This window comes from Lagenorhynchus albirostris, chromosome X (genome assembly GCF_949774975.1).
Source record: "Lagenorhynchus albirostris chromosome X, mLagAlb1.1, whole genome shotgun sequence".
In the NCBI taxonomy this organism is placed as follows: domain Eukaryota; kingdom Metazoa; phylum Chordata; class Mammalia; order Artiodactyla; family Delphinidae; genus Lagenorhynchus; species Lagenorhynchus albirostris.
The window spans coordinates 42,892,981-42,912,713 of record NC_083116.1 but is presented as its reverse complement, the minus strand read 5'-3'; the positions used below and the strand labels follow the sequence as shown (position 1 = coordinate 42,912,713).

At 42.8% G+C, this 19,733-nt stretch overlaps 2 protein-coding genes across 6 annotated transcripts in view; both read left to right on the top strand.

Moving 5' to 3' along the window:
* The window catches only part of LOC132512982 (G protein-coupled receptor associated sorting protein 3-like), a 145,454-nt gene that overhangs the window by 46,279 nt on the left and 79,442 nt on the right, over positions 1-19,733 (top strand). Inside the window, exon 1 of one of the 5 annotated variants that reach the window (XM_060137125.1) lies at positions 4,005-4,034. The exons of the other annotated variants lie outside the window; for them this stretch is intronic. The gene's annotated coding sequence lies outside the window, so the exon portion shown is untranslated. Of the gene's footprint in view, positions 1-4,004; positions 4,035-19,733 lie in introns of those variants that run through there. 5 annotated transcript variants of the gene reach the window in all.
* On the top strand, positions 4,034-8,667 carry GPRASP1 (G protein-coupled receptor associated sorting protein 1). The gene has a single exon (XM_060137123.1). The coding sequence runs from the start codon at positions 4,181-4,183 to the stop codon at positions 8,330-8,332; it is 4,152 nt and encodes a 1,383-aa protein (XP_059993106.1). The 5' UTR covers positions 4,034-4,180; the 3' UTR covers positions 8,333-8,667.

Genomic DNA, 19,733 nt, shown 5'->3' with positions numbered 1-19,733 from the left:
AAGCCCAATTCAAGAAAGTGAAGGGGAATGGACTTTATCAGGATGGTGAGTGAATTCGGTTCCCACTGCTGCTGTAACAAATTACCACAATCTTGCTGGCTTAAAAAAACAAAAACAATAAAATATTATCTTACAGTCCTGAAGGTTGGAAATAGGAAAAGGGTCTCTCTGGTCTGAAATAAAGGTGATAGGAGGACTTCATTCTTCCGAGGGGTTCTAGGAAGAATCTGTCTCCTTGCCTTTTCCAACTTCTGGGTCTGCCTGCAGTCCTTGGCCTCTAGCTTCCTTCCATGTTCAAAACTAGTGATACCCCGTCCACTTGTGGTGTCTTTCTCATGCAACTTCACTGTGACACTGACTCTTCTGCCTACCTCTTCCACATTTAAAGTAGCCTTGCCGTGGCATTGGCCAAGATACAGAAGTGTAATCTTACTTTACATTCAGCTGATTAGCAATCTTAATTCCATCTGCAACCTTAATTCTCCTTTGCCATGTAACATCACATATTTACAGGTTCAGGAGAACAGGACGTGAACATCTTTGGGGGAACTTTATTCAGCTTACAACAGCGAGGGTGCCATTTAGGTGGGTTTTAAAACGGGCAACAGTGCCAGCAGGTTTGTGCTCAACCACAGGTGTGCTTAACCAGGGTTGCTGTTTGCCCCATGGAGCACAGAAAGGAGGGGCTGGAGACTACAGGAAGGATATAGGAGTGCAGGAATCAGAGGATTCAAGGGCCAGCAGGTTTCTGTCTTAGGGAAGTGGGTGCCTGGTGGGTCGTCCTCCAAAGAATGGCTGGGGAAAGTAGACTGGTGTGTATGGCAAGTGTGTGAGATCCCAGTTGGTTCTAATCCCTGCCACATTCCCACCCTGCCAAAGATGATGAGCGCTTGGAGGCAACTGCAGGAGAAGACCTGACAGAACCCGGGGAGAGAAGCCAGGACCGGCCCTACCTGGTGCCTGACACCTGGCTATGGGATGAGAGACAGGGAGGACTGTCTGAGCCGGTGCGTGTCCTGAGAGGGAAAGGCCCTCTTTCCTGGGCAACTGCGGGGGCGACGAAATGGCAAAGTGTGCTACCGTGCTACCACTGCGACTGAGAAAATGGCAGTGTGGCAGACAGGATGACGACACTGGCGCAGACAGGTGGTTTGTTTCCTCAGGCCAGAGGTCTATCTAGGGCTGCCTTCCCTTAGAAGAGGGGCAGTGGCTCGGCCTCCACGGGCGCCGCCTCCTACCTTCCTCCCGCCCGCGGCGCCAGAAGGTGGAAAGCAGACCCGGGGAGGGCCGTCCTCACAGCTCCTCTGCCACTGTCGCCCAGGGAGGATGGCGGGTGCGATGGGGGAGGGTAGGGGGGCGGACTCCAATCAGTCCGGTACACACACAGACACACACACAACACACACACACACACACACCCCGGGACGATCTGTATCCATCCGGTGCTCCCTCCAGCGCGGCCCCTCCCTACCCTCCCAACCCCGGCTCCCAGTGCCCCACCGCCCGCCGGCCCCACACGCTGCGGTGCCAGAAGTGTGCGGGGCCGGGAGGGTTGTCGCCCGACAGGTGGCGGCGGAGGGCCGGCGTGGCCCCGCCCCTGAGGCCGGGACTCCTCCCGGCCCCGCTCCTTTCTGGGTTGGAACTACTGTGGGCCTGGGAGGGGGAGTCGAGCCCATTCGTGCAGTATCCCTCCGCCCCCTTCCCGACACCCTCGCCGCGAGCGGTTGGTGCCGCAGCCTTCGTAGCCCCTGCCGGGTTTGGAGCAGCCGCGCGGGGGGCAGGACACCTCTTTGCCATTCTGCCCGCACGGCGAGCAGTGGGAATCCAAGTGAGGAGCTGCGACAGGAGGGGGAGGCCGACCATCGGGACCCTGCGTCTGCGAAGGCAAGTGGGGGTGTCTCGGGGGCGACGAGCGGCTCACACCCTGCCCCCCGGACCCTAGCAGCCTGATGAGTGGGAGGCAGCCGGGTTGGAGCGGGTCCCTAAAAGAGGTGCTCATCGCCGGGGGACCCCTGGCCCTGAGGAGGCGGCGACCGGCGGGGACCGGGCCCGGGGCGCGAGGTCTTGGCCACAGGGCTTCCCCCGGATTCTGGGGAGGCGAACGGCGCGGCCGCTCCCCGGCGGGCTTTCTGGGCGCCCGAGCCCCGCCGTCGACGGTGCCTGTGCCAGGAGAGGGCTGTGGGGGAGGCTGCTGCGGGCGAAATGGCGGAGGGGAGCCGGGGTTGGGGCGTCGGGGAGGCTCCCGGGGGTGGCGGTCGGAGCCGGGTGCCGAGCGGGCGGGCGCGGGGGGCCGCCCGCCCGGGCCTTTATTCTGGAAAGGGGTCCGTCGGACCCCACGTGCCGGGTGCTGTCCCTTCGCACAGGCGCCCCTTTGATGCCAGAGTGTCCTGTGTGCGCGGTAGATCTGGCGATTTCAGGCCCCGGGGTGCATCTGTAGAGGAGAGGCTTGAGAAAAACTAGCGACGGGAAAACGGCCTGTATTTCTCAAGTTGTGTGGGGATGGGGGGTGAGGGTGGGCTGCAGCCATTGACTGGACACCCGAATTGGGATGGGGTGACTGCGACCAGAGCAGGTCAGGCATCCAGGAATACCTCCTAAAATTCTCCTCTCTACCGGGTTTCTCCACACCTCCTGGCCTTCCTCCCTCACCTCCATCCAAGATGGGGGGTGGAAAAGATGGACTGGGAGGTGAGGGTGGGACAGAAGTCGTAAATACAAGTACAACCACACAACCTGCTTTCTAGAATATGCGAGCGTCCTTACCCCAATCTATGTTGTATAGTACAAGAGATGTGAACACCAAGTAGTGAATCTTTAGAATTGGAGAAGAGAGTAAGAGGAAGAGTGTGATGTGAAGATGAGTTATCCAGAAGCCTGATCCATAGGGCTTAAATTAAAAGAAAATATTCTAACCAACGGGACTGTAAATGTTAAAAGATGACTTGGGTACTCCTATGTTTGTTGTTTGTCTGTCTACCAAGCACTCAGCTGCTACCATTATTTCTTGACCCTCTTACCTTTTGATCTGTTTTTCCATAGGCCTGCTTTAAGGCTGGTCACTTCTGCAAGGAAAGAAAGGAGGAGGAGTCTGGTTCAAATCTCTGGAGGTTTGTGCGAAGAGGGGCGATGCAGGAGACAGCTACCCAGTATTATCATGGCAGGTTCTTTGATCCAAGTGGTTTCAGGGCCTCCTCCACCTCTCCTACTCTCTGTCAAATTTGCATGTTGCCGCAGAACCCCTTGCCCATTTCCTGCAGGAGATATTAGGAATAGTGAGGTAAGTGTGGATTGATTCGTGAATGGGAGGAAAAGACCTAAGTGTAGGAACCAGGAGACAGAAAACATTAGACAGACCCTTAAACAGAAAGAGAGATGTTTGTATCAGGGGTCAGGGTTCTTGCTTGTCTATCTAGCAGTCAGGCTCCATTCTCTGCTATATGTTTACTTGTACCCAGGATATGCAGGCTGCTGTAGAGTTTGACGCCACTGGGATCAAGGAAAGGAGCAAGAAATTGTGCCACATCAGTGCAGGTTGGTATGGGAATGGGTACAACTTTTGGGTGTGGTAGAGAAGACCAACATAGGTCCAAGAGTGATTAGGGTCTGGCCTGGGGGCTCCTCAGCCTCTCCCATTGCCAAGATACTTAACCACCGTTTTCATACCTGTTTAATAACAGGCAAAGTAATATGAAAGCTTTGGGGATAAAAATTGTAGAAAAAATGAAGGTGATAGAGAGACTTCTAATAGCCTAACTCTCCCATCAAGCATTTGAGGTCCAGTCTCTCTATGTGAGTCTTCATGGAGTGACACAGTTGGAATAGACTTAAAGCCCCACGTCATTCTCGCTTCCTAGATTGACTTCCAGTGGCAGCTCTGGTGGTGTTGGAATTGCTGCTGACCACCACCCTCAACAGGTCTACACCCACCCAAGAATCATCCATCCTCTCCCAGCTTGGTTGTGCTTTATCTTCACTCTGACTGTATTATTGGCTGAGGCTGAGATTGGGAAGGAGGCTGATTGACTGCTGGACTGGTGATTGACTCTAACTTTTGTTTCCAACTGTATCACCTGAATCATCAAAAGATTAGAGTGTGAAGATAGAAAACTGTGACAGGTCTGTGGTAGAGGCTGAGACTGGGATAGCAGTATTTAATCATGTCTTCTCTGTAACTTGTACTATGACTGGGGCTGAGATTGAGCCTGGCATCCAGGCCAAGCCTGAAAAGAAGCCTGGAGAAGAAGTTGGGAGTGGGGCTGAGAGAGAGAATGAAGTCCCAGTGGTGGTCAGACCCAAGGTAAGGACCCAGGCCCAGGTAATGCCTGGAGCAAGGCCCAAAACTGAGACCATGGCAGTAGTTGGGACACATCCTAAGAGTGAGGCCAAGGCAATCACTGGGGCAAGGTCAATGGATGAAACTTATTCATGGGCCAAGACTGAGTTTGATGCTGAGGCACTACTGAAGACAGAGGAAGTGTCCCAAACCAATGCTATATCCTGGCCACTGATCAGTACTGAGTCAGGGTCAATTGCTAAAACTAAGATCTGGTCTATGGATAGGGAACTGGTCTGTATGGATGCTGAGTCCTTTCCTGGCACCAAGGTCAAGTCCCAATCAGGTATCCAGCCTTTGTTTGAGTCAGAGGAGGAGACCAATATGGGTTCCTGGTGCCATCCCAGGCCTACATCCAAAAAAGAGACTTCTCACAATTGTGATTTCAGATGGGTGGATAGATCCTCTGTGAGCTCCTGGTTCTGGAGTAGAGAAGAGGTCAGTACAAGGCTTCATCCTAGAGACAGGGTAAAGGCCAGTACTAGGTCCAGGCACATGGCCAAAGAAGAGGCCATGCCTAGGCCCAAAACCAGTCGGGAGCTTTATGTTGCATCCAGTTCTGGTTCTGAGGATGAATCTATTAAGACATCCTGGTTCTGGGCCAGAGAAAAGACCAGTGTCTGGTCTAAGCGCAGGGAAGAGACCAATAGTAGGTCCCGGTTTAGATCTAAGAAAGAAGTCTCTGAATCTAATTCTGGGTCTGAATGTGAGGACAATGTAAAATCCTGGTTCTGGGCTGGAGAGGAGGCCAGGTACAAACCCAGAGCCAGGAAAGGGGCCGATGTCAGGGCCAGGCACAGGGCCAAGCGAGAAGCTTCCATTGATTTCATGTCTGGCTCTATGGATATAGTCAAAAAAGAGTCCTGGTTCTGGCCTGGAGAAAAGGCTAATAACTTGTCTAGGCCCAAGTCCAAGAAAGAGGTCAGGGCCAGAGCAATGGCAAAGGAAGAGGCCAAAATCAAGGCCAGAGCCAGGACAAAGCGAGAAGCCAGGTCAGAGGAAGAGTTCCTCACTGGGGCCTGGTTCTGGGCTGCAGAAGAGTCCAGCATAGTGGGTGGGGCCACTGTCAAGTCCTGTTCTCAAGTGAAAGATGAGTCCATTGTTGGCAGTTGGTTCTGGACTGAAGAAGAGGCCAGTATGGGGACTGAGGCCAGTGGTAAATTCAGACCAAAGACTGAGCAGGAGCCTATTGGCAATTCTATGCTTGGAACTGGGGAAAAGACCAGTGTGGAAACTGAGGCTGATGCCACTTCCAAATCTGTGCCAGCAGATGATACAGTAAAGGTCATTGCCAGTTTCTGCTTCTGGGCTAATGAAGAAACCAACCCAGAGGCTAAAGAAGAGACCATTTTTGGGTCTTGGTTTTGGGTCAGTGATGAGGTCAGTGTGGAAGCTGGTATTGGGGCCAGCTGTGGGTCCAGGCCAAGGTCTGAGGAAGAAGAGGTCATTGGTCCCTGGTTCTGGGCTGGAGAAGAAATCAATACAGAGCCTGAGTTTAGAGAAGAGGCCAGGCCAGGAGCTGAAGAAGAGACAATGTTTGAATCCTGGTTTTGGGCTGGAAACCAGGCCCAGATGGATTCTGGGGCTGAAGTCAATTGTAACACTATGCCAGAGACTGAAGAAGAGGAGCCCATTATTGGGTCATGGTTCTGGGCTGGAGTAGAAGCTTGTGGGAGGGCTGAAGTCAGCAACAAGTCTAGCCTGGAGGGCAAGGAAAAGGGTATTATATCATCTTGGTTTGGGACCACTGAAGAGATCAGTATGAAGTATGCCACTGGTACCCAATGTAAATTTATGACAACTGCTGAAGAGATCAATACTGAGTCTGACTTCTGGTCAGGAGAACATCCCTGTATGTTTGCTGCCAATGGAGGCAGCTGGAAGTCTAGGCCAGAGGAGGAACAGGACACTGTTGATTCATGGTTCTGGTCCAGAAAATATACAAGGCCAGCGACCACTGTAGGGCCCTGGTTATGGGCTGTGGAACAGGGCAGTATAGATGATAGGGCTGAAGAAGAAGCCAAGGCATCAACCAAGGAGGAGACCATGATCACGTCCTGGTTCTGGAAAGGGGATAAAGCCATTATAGGGGCTACAGATAGAGAAGAATCCAGGCCAGATGCTGAAGAGGAAGACATTATTGATTCTTGGTTCTGGGCTGGGGAGGAAGACAGGCTTGAAACAGAAGCAGAGGCTAGAGAAGAGGACAGGCTGGCAGCTGAAGAGGAACATTTTGTTGGGTCTTGGTTCTGGGCCAGGGAAGAGGCCATTAGGAACAAGGCTAACATTTGCAGCAAATACAGTCCAGAAGCTGAAGAGGAGGAAGTCATTGTTGAGTCCTGGTTCTGGGCTGAAGAAGAAGCCAGTCTGGAGGCAGGGGATAGTTTTGAGTCCAAGCATGGCACTGAAAAGGAGGAAATCATTATTGGGTCCTGGTTCTGGGCTGAAGAATATACTATAGACGTTGGACCCCAGGCAATAGAAGAGACCACATCAAGGTCTGGAGAGGAAAGCACTTTTGGATCCTTGTTCTGGGATGCAAAAGAAATCAATGTAGAAGCAGAAACATGCTGTGCATATAAGCCAGAGGATGATGAAGAGATGATTGTTGAGTCCTGGTTCTGGTCTGGAGACAAGGCCATTAATGAGACTGAAACTGTGGCCACCTCTGAATCCAGGCCAGAAAATGAGGAAGGGGCAGTTGTTGGGTCCTGGTTTGGAGCTAAAAATGAGGCCAATAACAGGACTGATAATGGAACCAACTATGAGTCAAGGACAGTAGCTGAGGAGGATGAGGCCATAGTGGGGTCCTGGTTCTGGGCAGGAGATGAGGCCCATTTTGAATCAAATCCTAGCCCTGTGTACAGGGCCATTTGCAGGTCCAGATGTTCAGTTGAGCAGGAGCCTGATGCTTTACGCAGGCCCCAGAACTGGGAGGAGGTTACTGTTCAGTTCAAGCCTGGCCCATGGGGTAGTGTTGGCTTCCCATCCCCAAGCCCCTTTAGATTTTCAAAAGAAGCAGCATTTCTGTTCTCTGAAATGTTTGGAGGAAAGCCCAAGCACATGGAACTGAGCCTAGAAGGGGAAGAGCAGGAATCTTTGCTTCAGCCTGATAAGCCTGACCCTGAGTTCCCATTTCTTTATGATCTGTCCTACCGGTCAGTCAGGGAAATTCAAGAACATCTTAGGACGAGGGAGAGTGCAGAGCCTGAGAGTTGGTTCTGCAGCTGCATACAGTGTGAGCTTAAAATTGGTCCTGAAGAGTTTGAAGAACTCCTTCTATTAATGGACAAAATTCGAGATCCTTTTATTCATGAAATATCTAAAATTGCAATGGGTATGAGGAGTGCTTCTCAATTTACTCATTATTTCATTCGCGATTCAGGTGTTGTTTCACTTACTGAAACCTTGCTCAATTATCCCTCCTCCCGAGTTAAGACAAGGTTTTCGGAAAATATGATTCACTTGGCTCCACCTTATCCAAATCTAAACATGATTCAGACATACGTATGTCAAGTGTGTGAGGAAACTCTTGCTTATAGGTTGGATTCCCCTGAGCAGTTATCTGGAATAAAGATGGTTAGACACCTCACTACAACTACTGACTATCACACACTGGTTGCCAAGTATATATCTGGGTTTCTCTCCTTATTAGCCACGGGCAATACCAAAACCAGATTTCATGTTCTGAAAATGCTACTGAATTTGTCTGAAAATCCTGTCATGACAAAAGAAATACTCAGTGCTGAAGCAGTGTCAGAATTTATGGGCCTTTTTAACAGGAAAGAGACAAATGACAATGTTCAGGTTGTTCTAGCAATGCTTGAGAATATTGGTAACAATATTAAAAAAGAGGCATTGTGGTTCACTGATGATGATTTCAGTCTTGAGCCATTTATTTCTGCATTCCGTGAAGTTGAGAAATTTGCTAAGGAACTGCAAGGCAAAACAGATGATCAGAATGACCCTGAGGCAGAACAAAAGAATGAGTATGATTAATCACTTGCCTCTGATTGTCCTTATGTTCCTGAGTTATGGTCCTTGAATAATGCTTTAGTTTTCAAAGTTGGTTCTGTGTTGTAATGTACACTTTAATGCTGATACTGACTTTGCCAAACTCTGTGTATGAGCTGGATCAATCTTCTGATGCCAAACGAATATTAAAACTGAAAGCACATTTGTTGATACTTGTTTTTGTCTAGATTGTGAATTTACCATTTAGGTTTATAGTGAACTGAGCTATTATAAGTAAGCTACCCTTCTGATTGCTGTTCTAGTGTTATTGATGTCTATTTGAATCATGTTGGGTTTTCAATAAATTCTGTGTTAAAGTTGGCAGAAATCACCCTTCTCTGTGAACATAAAATATAGATGCAAAAATAACATATGATAACACAGAGGTAATTAACGTATGAATAATAATGCTCCTTGAAAAAGCTATTCTCGCATCTTTAAATGAAAATGTCACCATGGGCTGCTACTCAGGGTATGCTTCAGAGAAGAAGGACCCAATTAATTTGGGCTCTGAAATGTAAGGAAGAGGTTGGATGTTGTGAAGAAAAACTTGGAGTTGGAAAAAGTGTTCCTATGGGAGTGAGGTATTCAGTCTGCCTGGAGTGGCTGGGAGGAGTGTATTAAGGGATATAGAGGATAAGGTAAGTTTTGAAGAGCTGAGAAGTTGTATTTTGCAGTTCAAAGTATGGGTGTTTCTTTGATCTTGCTTAAAGGTTCAAAGAATAAAACCAGAAAGCACACAAATTTAACTGTCAGGAAGACCATTTCTTCATGGTGGTGCCATGGAAAGTGTTAAGGTAATAGCATACAGCCACTAAAAGTGATGATATATACGTTTTAAAATTGGCTAAGAAAAGCTCTGATACTTTCTGTATTTGGTGAAATAGAAAAGACTGGTATCATACATAGAAAGATGATCCCTCTCCCCCAAAAATGTGTGAAATGGACTGAATTTATGCAAATATATTATTTGATTATGGAAAATCCTGCAACCATGTAAAACATGTCAAAGGAATAAAGAAATGTGAGAGACTACAACTTCAGAAGCACTGGCTTGCGAAATAAAACTGCATAATTTAAAGGGAGTAAGCTGTAAACTTTCCAAAGTTTCTGAGTTTATGGTACACATTTTTCGGATTCACAAAAGTAATAACGTATCCTCAGATAGGAGCAAAAGTCAGGGATAAAGTTGGTTTGGGGTGGGGGGTAGTCCAGGCTAAAGGGAAATATACAAAGTTTTATTCACTTTTCGTTTGTCTCAGGGTGCAAAGTGCTTTTTTCCTACCGGATTCTAGGCTGCAAGGTTTATGGAAGTAAGGCAAAGTGGCAGTTTTGCCTCCATTCACAAACCACAAGTGCTAACAGAGTTCGTCCTGGTGGTGGAAATTGGAGATTGAATGTTTGTTTTGGCTATCAGTATTTTTCAAGACAGATCCTGTGTGTGTTTTAATACGTCGCCCGAGTTTTGCACAGAATATTAAAAGTCAGTTGGTCTCCAAACTCCTCGTGGGGTGTTCCTCGCCAGCCCTGTGCTCCCACAGAGCAAGGCCCAGGCTTAGGGCTGGAAGCTTTGGCTCCGAATCCAGCCTTCCTTTCAGCTCTCTATCTTCACCCCCATCGGGAGCTTCAGATTGTTCTAGCAAGCAGCTCAACCCCAGAGGCACAAGACTGTACCTTGTGTGCTGCAGGGCTGCAGCAGACTTACGGAGTGCGCGGTCACGTGGGGCTAACTGTGGGTCACGTGACCGCACTCTCACTTAGACCGGCGTGGAGGTGTGTCGCACTGAAAAGGGATGGGAAAGACTTGCACCTGACGCTTGACAGACGGCAGTGAGAGGAGTGGTCGGACGTGATGGTGGATGCGTGGGCGGGTGTCTCTCCATGCTGCACTAGCCTGAAAGCTAATCCCTCAGGCGCCCAGAATTATGGCCTTTGTTGGCTGAGGACACAATCCCTCAGCCAATCGCGAGCGTCTTAGCCAGGGTCTGTTTTTGTCCAGGAGCTGAAGAGGCAGGAAGTCATCCTGCGGGAGGCATACGTGGAGGGAAGCATCGGCCGCTGCTAGAGGAGGTGGGCTCGACGCCGGATATTGGCATCCGTGGGAGGTGGTGGTGGAGACTAGGTCCGGGTAGAGGAAGTGTCTCGGAGCCTCGCGCTCCCTCCTGCCTTCTGCAAGCCCCTACCCCACCCTCATCTCCCCGCCCAGCGCTGCGTGACTGGTTCTCTGTGTGGGTGGGAGAGGTGGACACGTGGAAGCAGTTGGCTTCAGGGGAGCCCAGAGAGAGGAAACGGTGAAGTGACAATTTGTGAACACCGGTGGCCCTGGATCAGGAAACGCAGGTGTGAGGATACGAACTGTGAGCTACACTCCGTTCCTCCCACCTAGTTGGCACTCACTCTTCTGTCTGTCAGACAGCCGGGATGGCTGGGCTCAATATTGTGGGCAAGTTAGTGGCGGGAGTGAGGTGGGAGTAATGAGAGGGCAACAGGACTGACCTTTACTCTAAGGTTCCAGCTGCCTGGAGATGCAAGAGAGGAATGAACCTCAATCTGGGCAGCTCTAGGGAAGGGGAGAGACAACACACTCACAAGGAGGAAACCTAGATGCTTTGGGCCCTTCACATAGGATTTCTCATTGGGTTATAAGCAAGCTTCTCAACCCTCAAGAGGATTCCTGGATCTCAAGCCAGGCAGCAGCATCCTGGGGGTCTGACCTGGATGTGAGATTCTGAAAGAGCTTAGTCCCATTGTGCCCTCAACAGTTCCCATCTAGAGACACAAGGGTCATTGTTCCACCTGCTCCATCTGAGGCTCCCTCCCTTTTCAGTCTTGGGCCTCAGAGGAGGGTCCTTCTGGGAACCACCTACAAACTGCTTTATGAATATTCTCACAAGTTCACCTCCGCTGTCCCTTTGCTCTTTTCCTTGTATTTTTTTTCTGGCCAGTGCTTTAGACTTGGCGATTTGCATCTATCCTTGGTGGCATTCCCTTATTTGTGGTAATCCATTTTGGTCAGAGCTCAGCTTTAGGAGGTATCCACAAGATACCAAAGTCCTTTTAGGAGAGTATAGTTAGAAAAAAATAAATTTTACTAATCCCATTAACCTCAGTATTTGCACATTTTACAGATTTGAAGCCAATTAGTACATAGCAATCTTTTTCATTTCTGTTTTACAGGTTCATATTCCTCCATTATGTGTCACTACTATAATTGGTTCAATTACTCTCCTATATATGGGCATTTTTTTCCAATATTTTGCTCTTGCAAACACTGCTGGAAGAATAATCTTGTGCAATTGTAATTTTTGTATGGTTAGAGGTATATCTTCAGGGTAGATTCCTAGAAGTGGGGATGGTTGATCAAATGGTAACTTCATATGTAGTTTTATTAGATACTCTGAAGTATCCCTCCAAAGGGGTATTACAGATTTTCATCCCTGTCAGCAATTTATGGGTTGTCTGTTTACCTTCAGCCTTGCCAATAAATTTCTTATTATCCTTTTGATATTTGTAAATTATCTAGTGATGTCATCTCTCTCATTCCTAATGTTAGTAATTGTGTCTTTTGTTTTCCTTTATCATTCTGGCTAGATGCTTATCAATTTTATTGACCTCAACAAACTAGTGTTTAGTTTTATTGGTTTTCTTTATTGTTTTTCTTGTTTCTATTTCATTGGGTTTTGCTCTTATTTTTTTTCTTTGGTTTACTTTGTGTTTGTTACTATTTTATTTCTAGCTACTTGAAATAGAAGCTGAGGTCATTAATTTGAGACCATTGCTTTTCTAAGGTAGGTTTTTTAGTACTGTAAAATTCCCTCTAATAATGCTTAAGCTGTATCCCACAAATTTTAATATGTTGTGTTTTCATTTTTCTTCAATGGAAATTACATACTAATTTCTTTTTTAGTTTCTTCTTTGACCCAAGAGTTATTTAGAAGTAGGCTATGTAGTTCCTAAGTATTTGAGGCTTTTCCAGATATGTTTCAGTTATGTATTTCTACAGTGCTGACCACAGTATCATTGTGGTCAGAGAACTTACTTTGTGTGGCCTGAATCCTTTTAATTTATTGAGTCTTCCTTTTTGGCCCAGAATATGGTCTATCTTGGTAAATATTCCAATTGCACTTGAAGAGAATGTGTATTTTTCTGTTGTCCTGTGAACTGTTCTATAAATGTCAGTTAGGTCTAGTTGGTTCATAAACTTGTTTAGGTCTTCTTTTGTATGTGTTTCCTTATTTTGTCTGTACTTGTTATTGAGAGAGAGGTGCTGAAATCTGACTGTAATTGTGGATATGCCTATCTCCTTGACATTCTATCACAGTATTTTTTGTTGTTTTTACTGTTTTTTAATATACTGCTAGATTCAACTTGCCAGTTTTTTCATTATTCTTCATGAGTGATATTGGTCTATGATTTTATTTTTTTATGCTGTAGTTTTCTCACCATAGTTTCAAAGTTATATTAGTCTTATTAAATGAGTTAGGATAGTTTTTGTTCTTTTTCTAGTCTCAGGAAGAGTTTGTATAACATAAAGAATGTCTTTAAAAAGACATTCTTTTATGGCAGAACATACATTATATAGCATTTTACAGGTAACACAAAATAGGCTTTCACAGGCATTATCTTCACCACAGCTTATTCACACAGTTCCTTGCACCTGGAGGGGTCAACTTTCTCACTCACTTGTCCCTTCCTACCAGTCATCTCCAGCCCCCTATAATGTCTGTCAAAGGCCTATCCATTCTTCAGAGATTTTCTAGAAGGCCATCTACCCCCTTCATAGTGACACTCGTGATGCCTTTCATCAGCTCCATGAACTGTCACCTACAGGTGTCCAATGCTCGTCGAGTTGTCATGCCTTACTCAAGAGTCAAGCAAGGACTTCTTCCTTTGGTATGGGGCTGTAGGCTGGATAATTTCTCTTAGAACTGTATAGTGAGCTTAGTAGATACAGTTTTTAATAGGTCTATAACCCTAGTAGCAAAATTTTTAAGTCTTGTACTAATAGAATTGGGGAACATGGTATTGCATTGTTGTTTTGATATTATTAATGAGATTAAACCTACTTTCAGATGTTTATTAGCCAGTTTGGTTTTCTTTTTGTGAGCAGAGTATGTGTAGGCTTTTCCCATTTGCCTTTTAGAGGTTCTTGGTTTAGAGGTTCCTAAAGGTTCAAGAACTCCTTATTGATTTGTATATACACACAAGCCTGTGAATAGTTCAGGGAATTTTGAAAGAAAAATAATATGGAAGTTGGAAAGTATTTGCCCCACAAAGAATTTTTAAAATTTTGTCAAATCTGTTGGTAAAACAGAGTAGAACTACTCAGGAAAAGTTAAATGGAATACAGATAGAGAGCCCTTATATTGCCACGTATATGTGGGCATTTATAGTAGGGTGACAGTTCAGATTCATGGAGAAAAGTGAAAGATTCAGTGTTTCAGGGATCCTCAAGACCATTCACAGGTTCAGTGATTGGCTAGCAGGACTTACAAGGTTCAGTATACAGTTGTACTCACAGCTATGATTTATTACAAAAGAATGCAAAACCAAATCAGTGAAGGAAAAAAGCGCATGGAGCAAAGTTCTAAAAAAACCAGGTGCAAGCTTCCAGGAGCCTTCTCCCAGTGGAGTCCCACAGAATACACTTAATTCCTCCAACAACAATTGATGACAACATGTGTGAAATGTTATTTATCAAGGAAGCCTATTAGATACTCAGTGCCCAAGATTTGGGGGAGGTTGGGGTACCCTTTGCCTAGCATGTACCGAAATTCCAGACTCCCAGAAAGAAAGAAGTTATTCAGCATAAACCATATTGTTTGCACAAAGAGTTTAGGTACAGTGAGCCAATCTTATCTGTTCTGGGAATGGTGGGAACCTTCTTTAAATCCAGGTTAACAGAATCCAGCCAAAGGCCAACCGTGTAAGGACTTTATAAGACTAGCAATCTCAGGTCTGCTGTGCTAATAACTCTTTTCTACACATTTGGTGAGTGGTGTTAGAATAATTAGCTAATCATTTGGGAAAACAAGTAATGTTATATCACAGTACATGTGAACAAATTCCACTAAGATTACATACCTTAAATATATCAAAAGGGGTGGGAGGATAAAGAAAAAGAAACAATTAATTACCTAGAATGAATTTTGGCTTCTGATATGTAGAGGGAAATGGAAATGGATTCTTTCCACATAATACCAGTATCATTTATTAGATAATATGCCCTTACTCCAACAATTTCTTATGTCTCTTTTGTAATATATGGAGTTATCTTCAAATATGTTTCTGAGGTAAATTCTCTCTGGTGTTAGAAGCATACAGGTTTGCTTTTTGCAGTTTATAACAAACTAACAAACACTGTGGGTTATCTGAAATGTAATATCCATAATTCATACATGACTCCTCTCCAATTAATTTTACCATTTTATCTTTAATATCATATTATATTGATTGAGGTGGAGGGGTACTAATATTCTCATATAACTCCTTTGAAATTCTCTTCGAGTTTCAAAATGGAAAAGTGTGTTGGCCAGGCCAAAGAATATGTCTCTGTGTTGCCATGTCAAATGGCATAATTTCCTTTTATTCTCATGGCTGAATTTTATTTATATATGTAAATAAATGTTATACATATTTATATATATATATATAACATTTTCTTTATCCATTCATCTGTCAGTGCATATTTAGGTGGTTTCCATATCTTGTCTATTGTAAATAATGCTACAATGAACATGGTAGAATAGATATCTCTTAGAGATGGTGATTTCATTTCCTTCGAATATATACCCAAAAGTGGGATTACTGGATCATGTGGTAATTTATTTTTAATTTTTTTAAAAGCCTCCATGCTGTTTTCCATAATGGCTACACTAACCCACATTCCTACTAACAGTGTATAAAAGTTTGCTTTTCTTTATATTCTCATCAACACATGTTATCTCTTTTCTTTTTGATAATAGTCATTCTAACAGGTTGAAGTGACACCTCACTGTGGTTTTGATTTGCATTTCCCTGATGACTATTGATGTCATCTTTTCATGACATTAGTGATGTCATCTTTTCATGGAACTGTTGGCCATTTGTATCTCTTTTGTAGAAGACTGTGTATTCAGGTCCTTTACCCATTTTAAAATCAGATTATTATTATTTTTACTATTCAGTTATATGATTTCCTTATATATTTTAGATATAAAACTGTTTTCAGATACAGGTTTTGAAAATATTTTTCCCCATTCTGTAGGTTGTCTTTTCATTTTGTTGGTCATTTCTTTTGCTGTGCAGAAGCTTTTTAGTTTGATGTAGTCCACTTGTTTACTTTTGTTCCTTGTGATTTTGGTGTCATATAAAGAATTTTTTTTGCCAAGACCAATGTCAAGGAGCCTTTTCCCTATGTTTGCTTTTAGGAGTTTTACAGTTTCGGGTGTAATCCATTTCAAGTGAATTTTTATGAGTGGTGTAAGGTAGGGGTTCAGTTTCATTCTTTTGCATATGAATATCCACTTTTCCCAGGACAATGTATTGAAGAGACTATATTTTCCCATTGATTTTTCTTGGCTTTCTTGTCAAATATTAGTTTACTGTATATGTGTGGGTTTATTTCTGGGCTGTCGATTCTGTTCCATTGGTCTACATCTTTATGCCAGTACCATAGTGTTATGATTCTATAGCTTTGTAATAAAGTTTGCAATTACAAAGTGTAATTAGTTTTGTTCTTTTTTTTAGGACTGCACTGGTTGCTTGTGGTTACATACGAATTTTAGGATTGTTTTTTGTTTAAAATTCTATAGGAATTTTGATAGGGATTTCATTAAATCTATAGATCACTTTGGGCAGTATGGACATTTTAACAATATTAATTATTCTGATCAATGAACACAGGATATATTTCCATTTATTCATTTGTTCTTCACTTTCTTTTTATCGAAGTCTTATAGCTTTCAATATACAGATCTTTCACTTATTTAAATTTATTCCTAAGCATTTTACTGTTATTGATGGTATTGTAATTGCAATTGTTTTCTTTCTTTATTTTTCAGATAGTTTGTTGTTAGTGTATGGAAACACAACTGATTTTTCTGTGTTGACTGTGTAACCCGAAACTTTACCGAATTCTTTCCAGCAGTTTTTTGGTTGAGTCGTTAGGTTTTTCTAAATATAAGTTTATTTCATGTGCAAACACAGACAGTTGTACTTATTCCTTTCCAATTGGGTTGCTTTTTATTCCCTAATTTCTCTGGCTAGGACTTCCAGTACTATATTGAATAGGAGTAGTCAGAGTGGGCATGCTTGTCTTGTTCCAGATCTTAAAGGAAATGCTTTCACCATTGACTATAATATTAGCTATGAGCTTCTCATGTATGGCCTTTATTATGTTGAGGTACATTCTTGTATACCCTATTTTTGAGAGTTTATCATGAAAGGTGTTGAAATTTTTCAAATACTTTTTTTTACATCTATTAAGATACATATGATTTTTATCCTTCATTCTGTTAATGTAGTGGATCTCATTTATTGATTTGCATATGGTGAAGCATGCTTTCATCTCAGAGATAAAAATCTCACTTGATCGTGGAATATGATCCTTTCAATGAATTCATTTTGCTAGCATTTTGTTCAGAATATTTGCATTTGCATGTATTTTCATCATGGATATTGGCTTGTAATTTTCTTTTTTTTTAATTAAAAATATTTTTGTGGCATAGTTTTATTGTTTTTTATTTTTTTGATTTTTTAATTAAAGTCTAGTTGATTTACAATGTCATGTTAGTTTCAGGTGTACAGCACAGTAATTCAGTTATACATATATATTTTCTTTTTCAACTCATCTAATTTTATTTTCTTGTAGTGTCCTTCTTTCACTTTGACAGTATGACAGTGATGGTGGCCTCATCAATTGAGTTTGGGAGTGTTCCCTCTCTTCAATTTTTGAGAAATATTGGCATTAATTCTTCTTTAAATATTTGGTAGAATTCATCACAGAAGCCATCTTGTACTGGGCTTTTATCTGTTGAGAGGTGTTTGATTATTGATTTGATCTCTTTACTCATTATTAGTCTGTTCAAATTTTCTATTTCTTCATGATTCAGTCTTGGTAAGTTGCATGTTTGTAGGGATTATGCCGTTCATCTAGTTTATCCAATTTGTTGGTGTATAATTGTTCATAGTAGTCTCTTATGATCCTTTGTATTTCTGTGGTATCAGTTGTAATGTCTCCTCTTTCATTTATAATTTTATTTATTTGAGTCCTTTTTTTTTTCTTGGTTAGTCTAGCTAAAAGTTCGTCAATTTTGTTTATCTTTTGAAACACAATTCTTAGTTTTGATATTTTCTATTGTTTATTGCAGATATTTCTGTCTTTTCTAATCTTTATTATTTACTTCTTTCAGCTAATTTTAGGCTTAGTTCTTATTCTAGTTTTATGAAGTGTAATGTCAGGTTGTTTATTTGAGATCTTTCTTTTTTCTTAAAATGAAAATTTATAACTATAAACATTCAGAAATAATTTTGCTGCCTCCCATAAGTTTTGGTATATTGTGTTCCTATTTTCATTGGTGTCAAGATTTTTAAAATTTCTTTTTAGATTTCTTCTTTGATTCGTTGGTTGTTCAGGAGTAGGAATGTGTTATTTAATTTCCACAAATTTGTGAATTTTCCAATTATCCTCCTGTTATTGAATTCTAGTTTCATACCATTGTGGTAGAAAAAGATTCTTGGTATGATTTCAATAATTTTGAATTTGTTAAGACTTGTTTTGTGGCCTAACATATGATCTTTCCTGGAGGTTGTTCCATGTACACTTGAGAAGAATGTGTATTCTGCGCTGTTGTATAGAATGGCCTGTATATGTGTGGTAGGTACATTTGATCTATACTGTTGTTCAAATTTGCTTTTCCCCAATTGATTTTTTGCCTGGATGATGTATCCATTGTTAAGTGTGGAGTAGTAACGTCACCTACTATTATTGTATTGCTGTTTATTTCTCCTTTCAATTCTGTTAACATTTGCTTTAAATACTAAGTGCTCTGATGTTAGGTGCATACATATTTACAACTGTTACATCTTTATTAATTGACCCCTTTTTCATTATATAATGGTCTTATTTGTCTCTTGTAAGCACTTTTAACTTAAAGTCTATTTTGCTTGATACATGTATAGCCACCTCTGTTCTTTTTGTTCCCATTTGCTTGGAATATCTTTTCTATCCATTCACTTTCAGCATATGTCTGTCCTTAGAGCTAATGTGAATTTCTCATAGGTAGCATATCATTGTATCTTGTTATTTTTTTAAATCCATTCAGCCATTCTATGTTTTTTTAAATAATTCTTTTTTAAACTGAAATATAGTTGATTTGCAATGTTGTGTTTCATGTGTACAGAATAGTGATTCAGTTATTTATATATATTCTTTTTCAGATTCTTTTCCATTATAGTTATCATAAGATATTGAATATAGTTCCCTGAGCTATACAGTAGGACCTTGTTGTTTATCTATTTTATATATAGTAGTGTGTATCTGTTAACCCCAAACTCCTAATTTATCCCTCCCCACCTTTCCCCTTCGGTAACCATAAGTTTGTTTCCTGTGTCTATGAGTCTGTTTCTGTTTTGTAAATAAGTTCATTTATATCATTTTTTAGATATCACATATAAATTATATGATATTTGTCTTTGTCTGACTTACTTCACTTAGTATGATAATCTCTTGGTCCATCCATGTTGCTGCAAATGGCAATATTTCATTCTTTTTTATGGCTGACTAATATTCCATTGTATATATATATGCCACATCTTCTTTATCCATTCATCTGTCAGTGGACACTTAGGTTGCTTCCAAGTCTTGGCTATTGTAAGTAGTGCTACTTTGAACATTGGGGTGCATGTATCTTTTCAAATTAGAATTTTTGCCTTTTCTGGATATATGCCTAGGAGTGGGATTGCTGGAATATATGGTAGCTCTATTTTTAGTTTTCTAAGGAACCTCCATACTGCTCTCCATAGTGGCTGTACCAGTTTACATTCCCACCAACAGTGTACAAGTGTTCCCTTTTCTCCACATCCTCTGCAGCATTTATTATTTGTAGACCTTTTTTTTTTTTTTTTTTTGCAGTATGCGGGCCTCTCACTGTTGTGGCCTCTCCCATTGCAGAGCACAGGCTCCAGACGCGCAGGCTCAGCAGCCATGGCTCACAGGCCTAGCTGCTCCGCGGCATGTGGGATCTTCCCAGACCGGGGCACAAACCCATGTCCCCTGCATCGGCAGGTGGGCTCTCAACCACTGCGCCACCAGGGAAGCCCCCATTTGTAGAATTTTTGATAATGGTCATTCTGACTGGTGTGGGGTGATACCTCATTATAGTTTTGATTTGCATGTTGCTAATAA

Coding starts and splice junctions, on each gene's coding strand:
- GPRASP1 (XM_060137123.1), top strand. CDS start 4,181: ATGACTGGGGCTGAGATTGAGCCTGGCATCCAGGCCAAGCCTGAAAAG.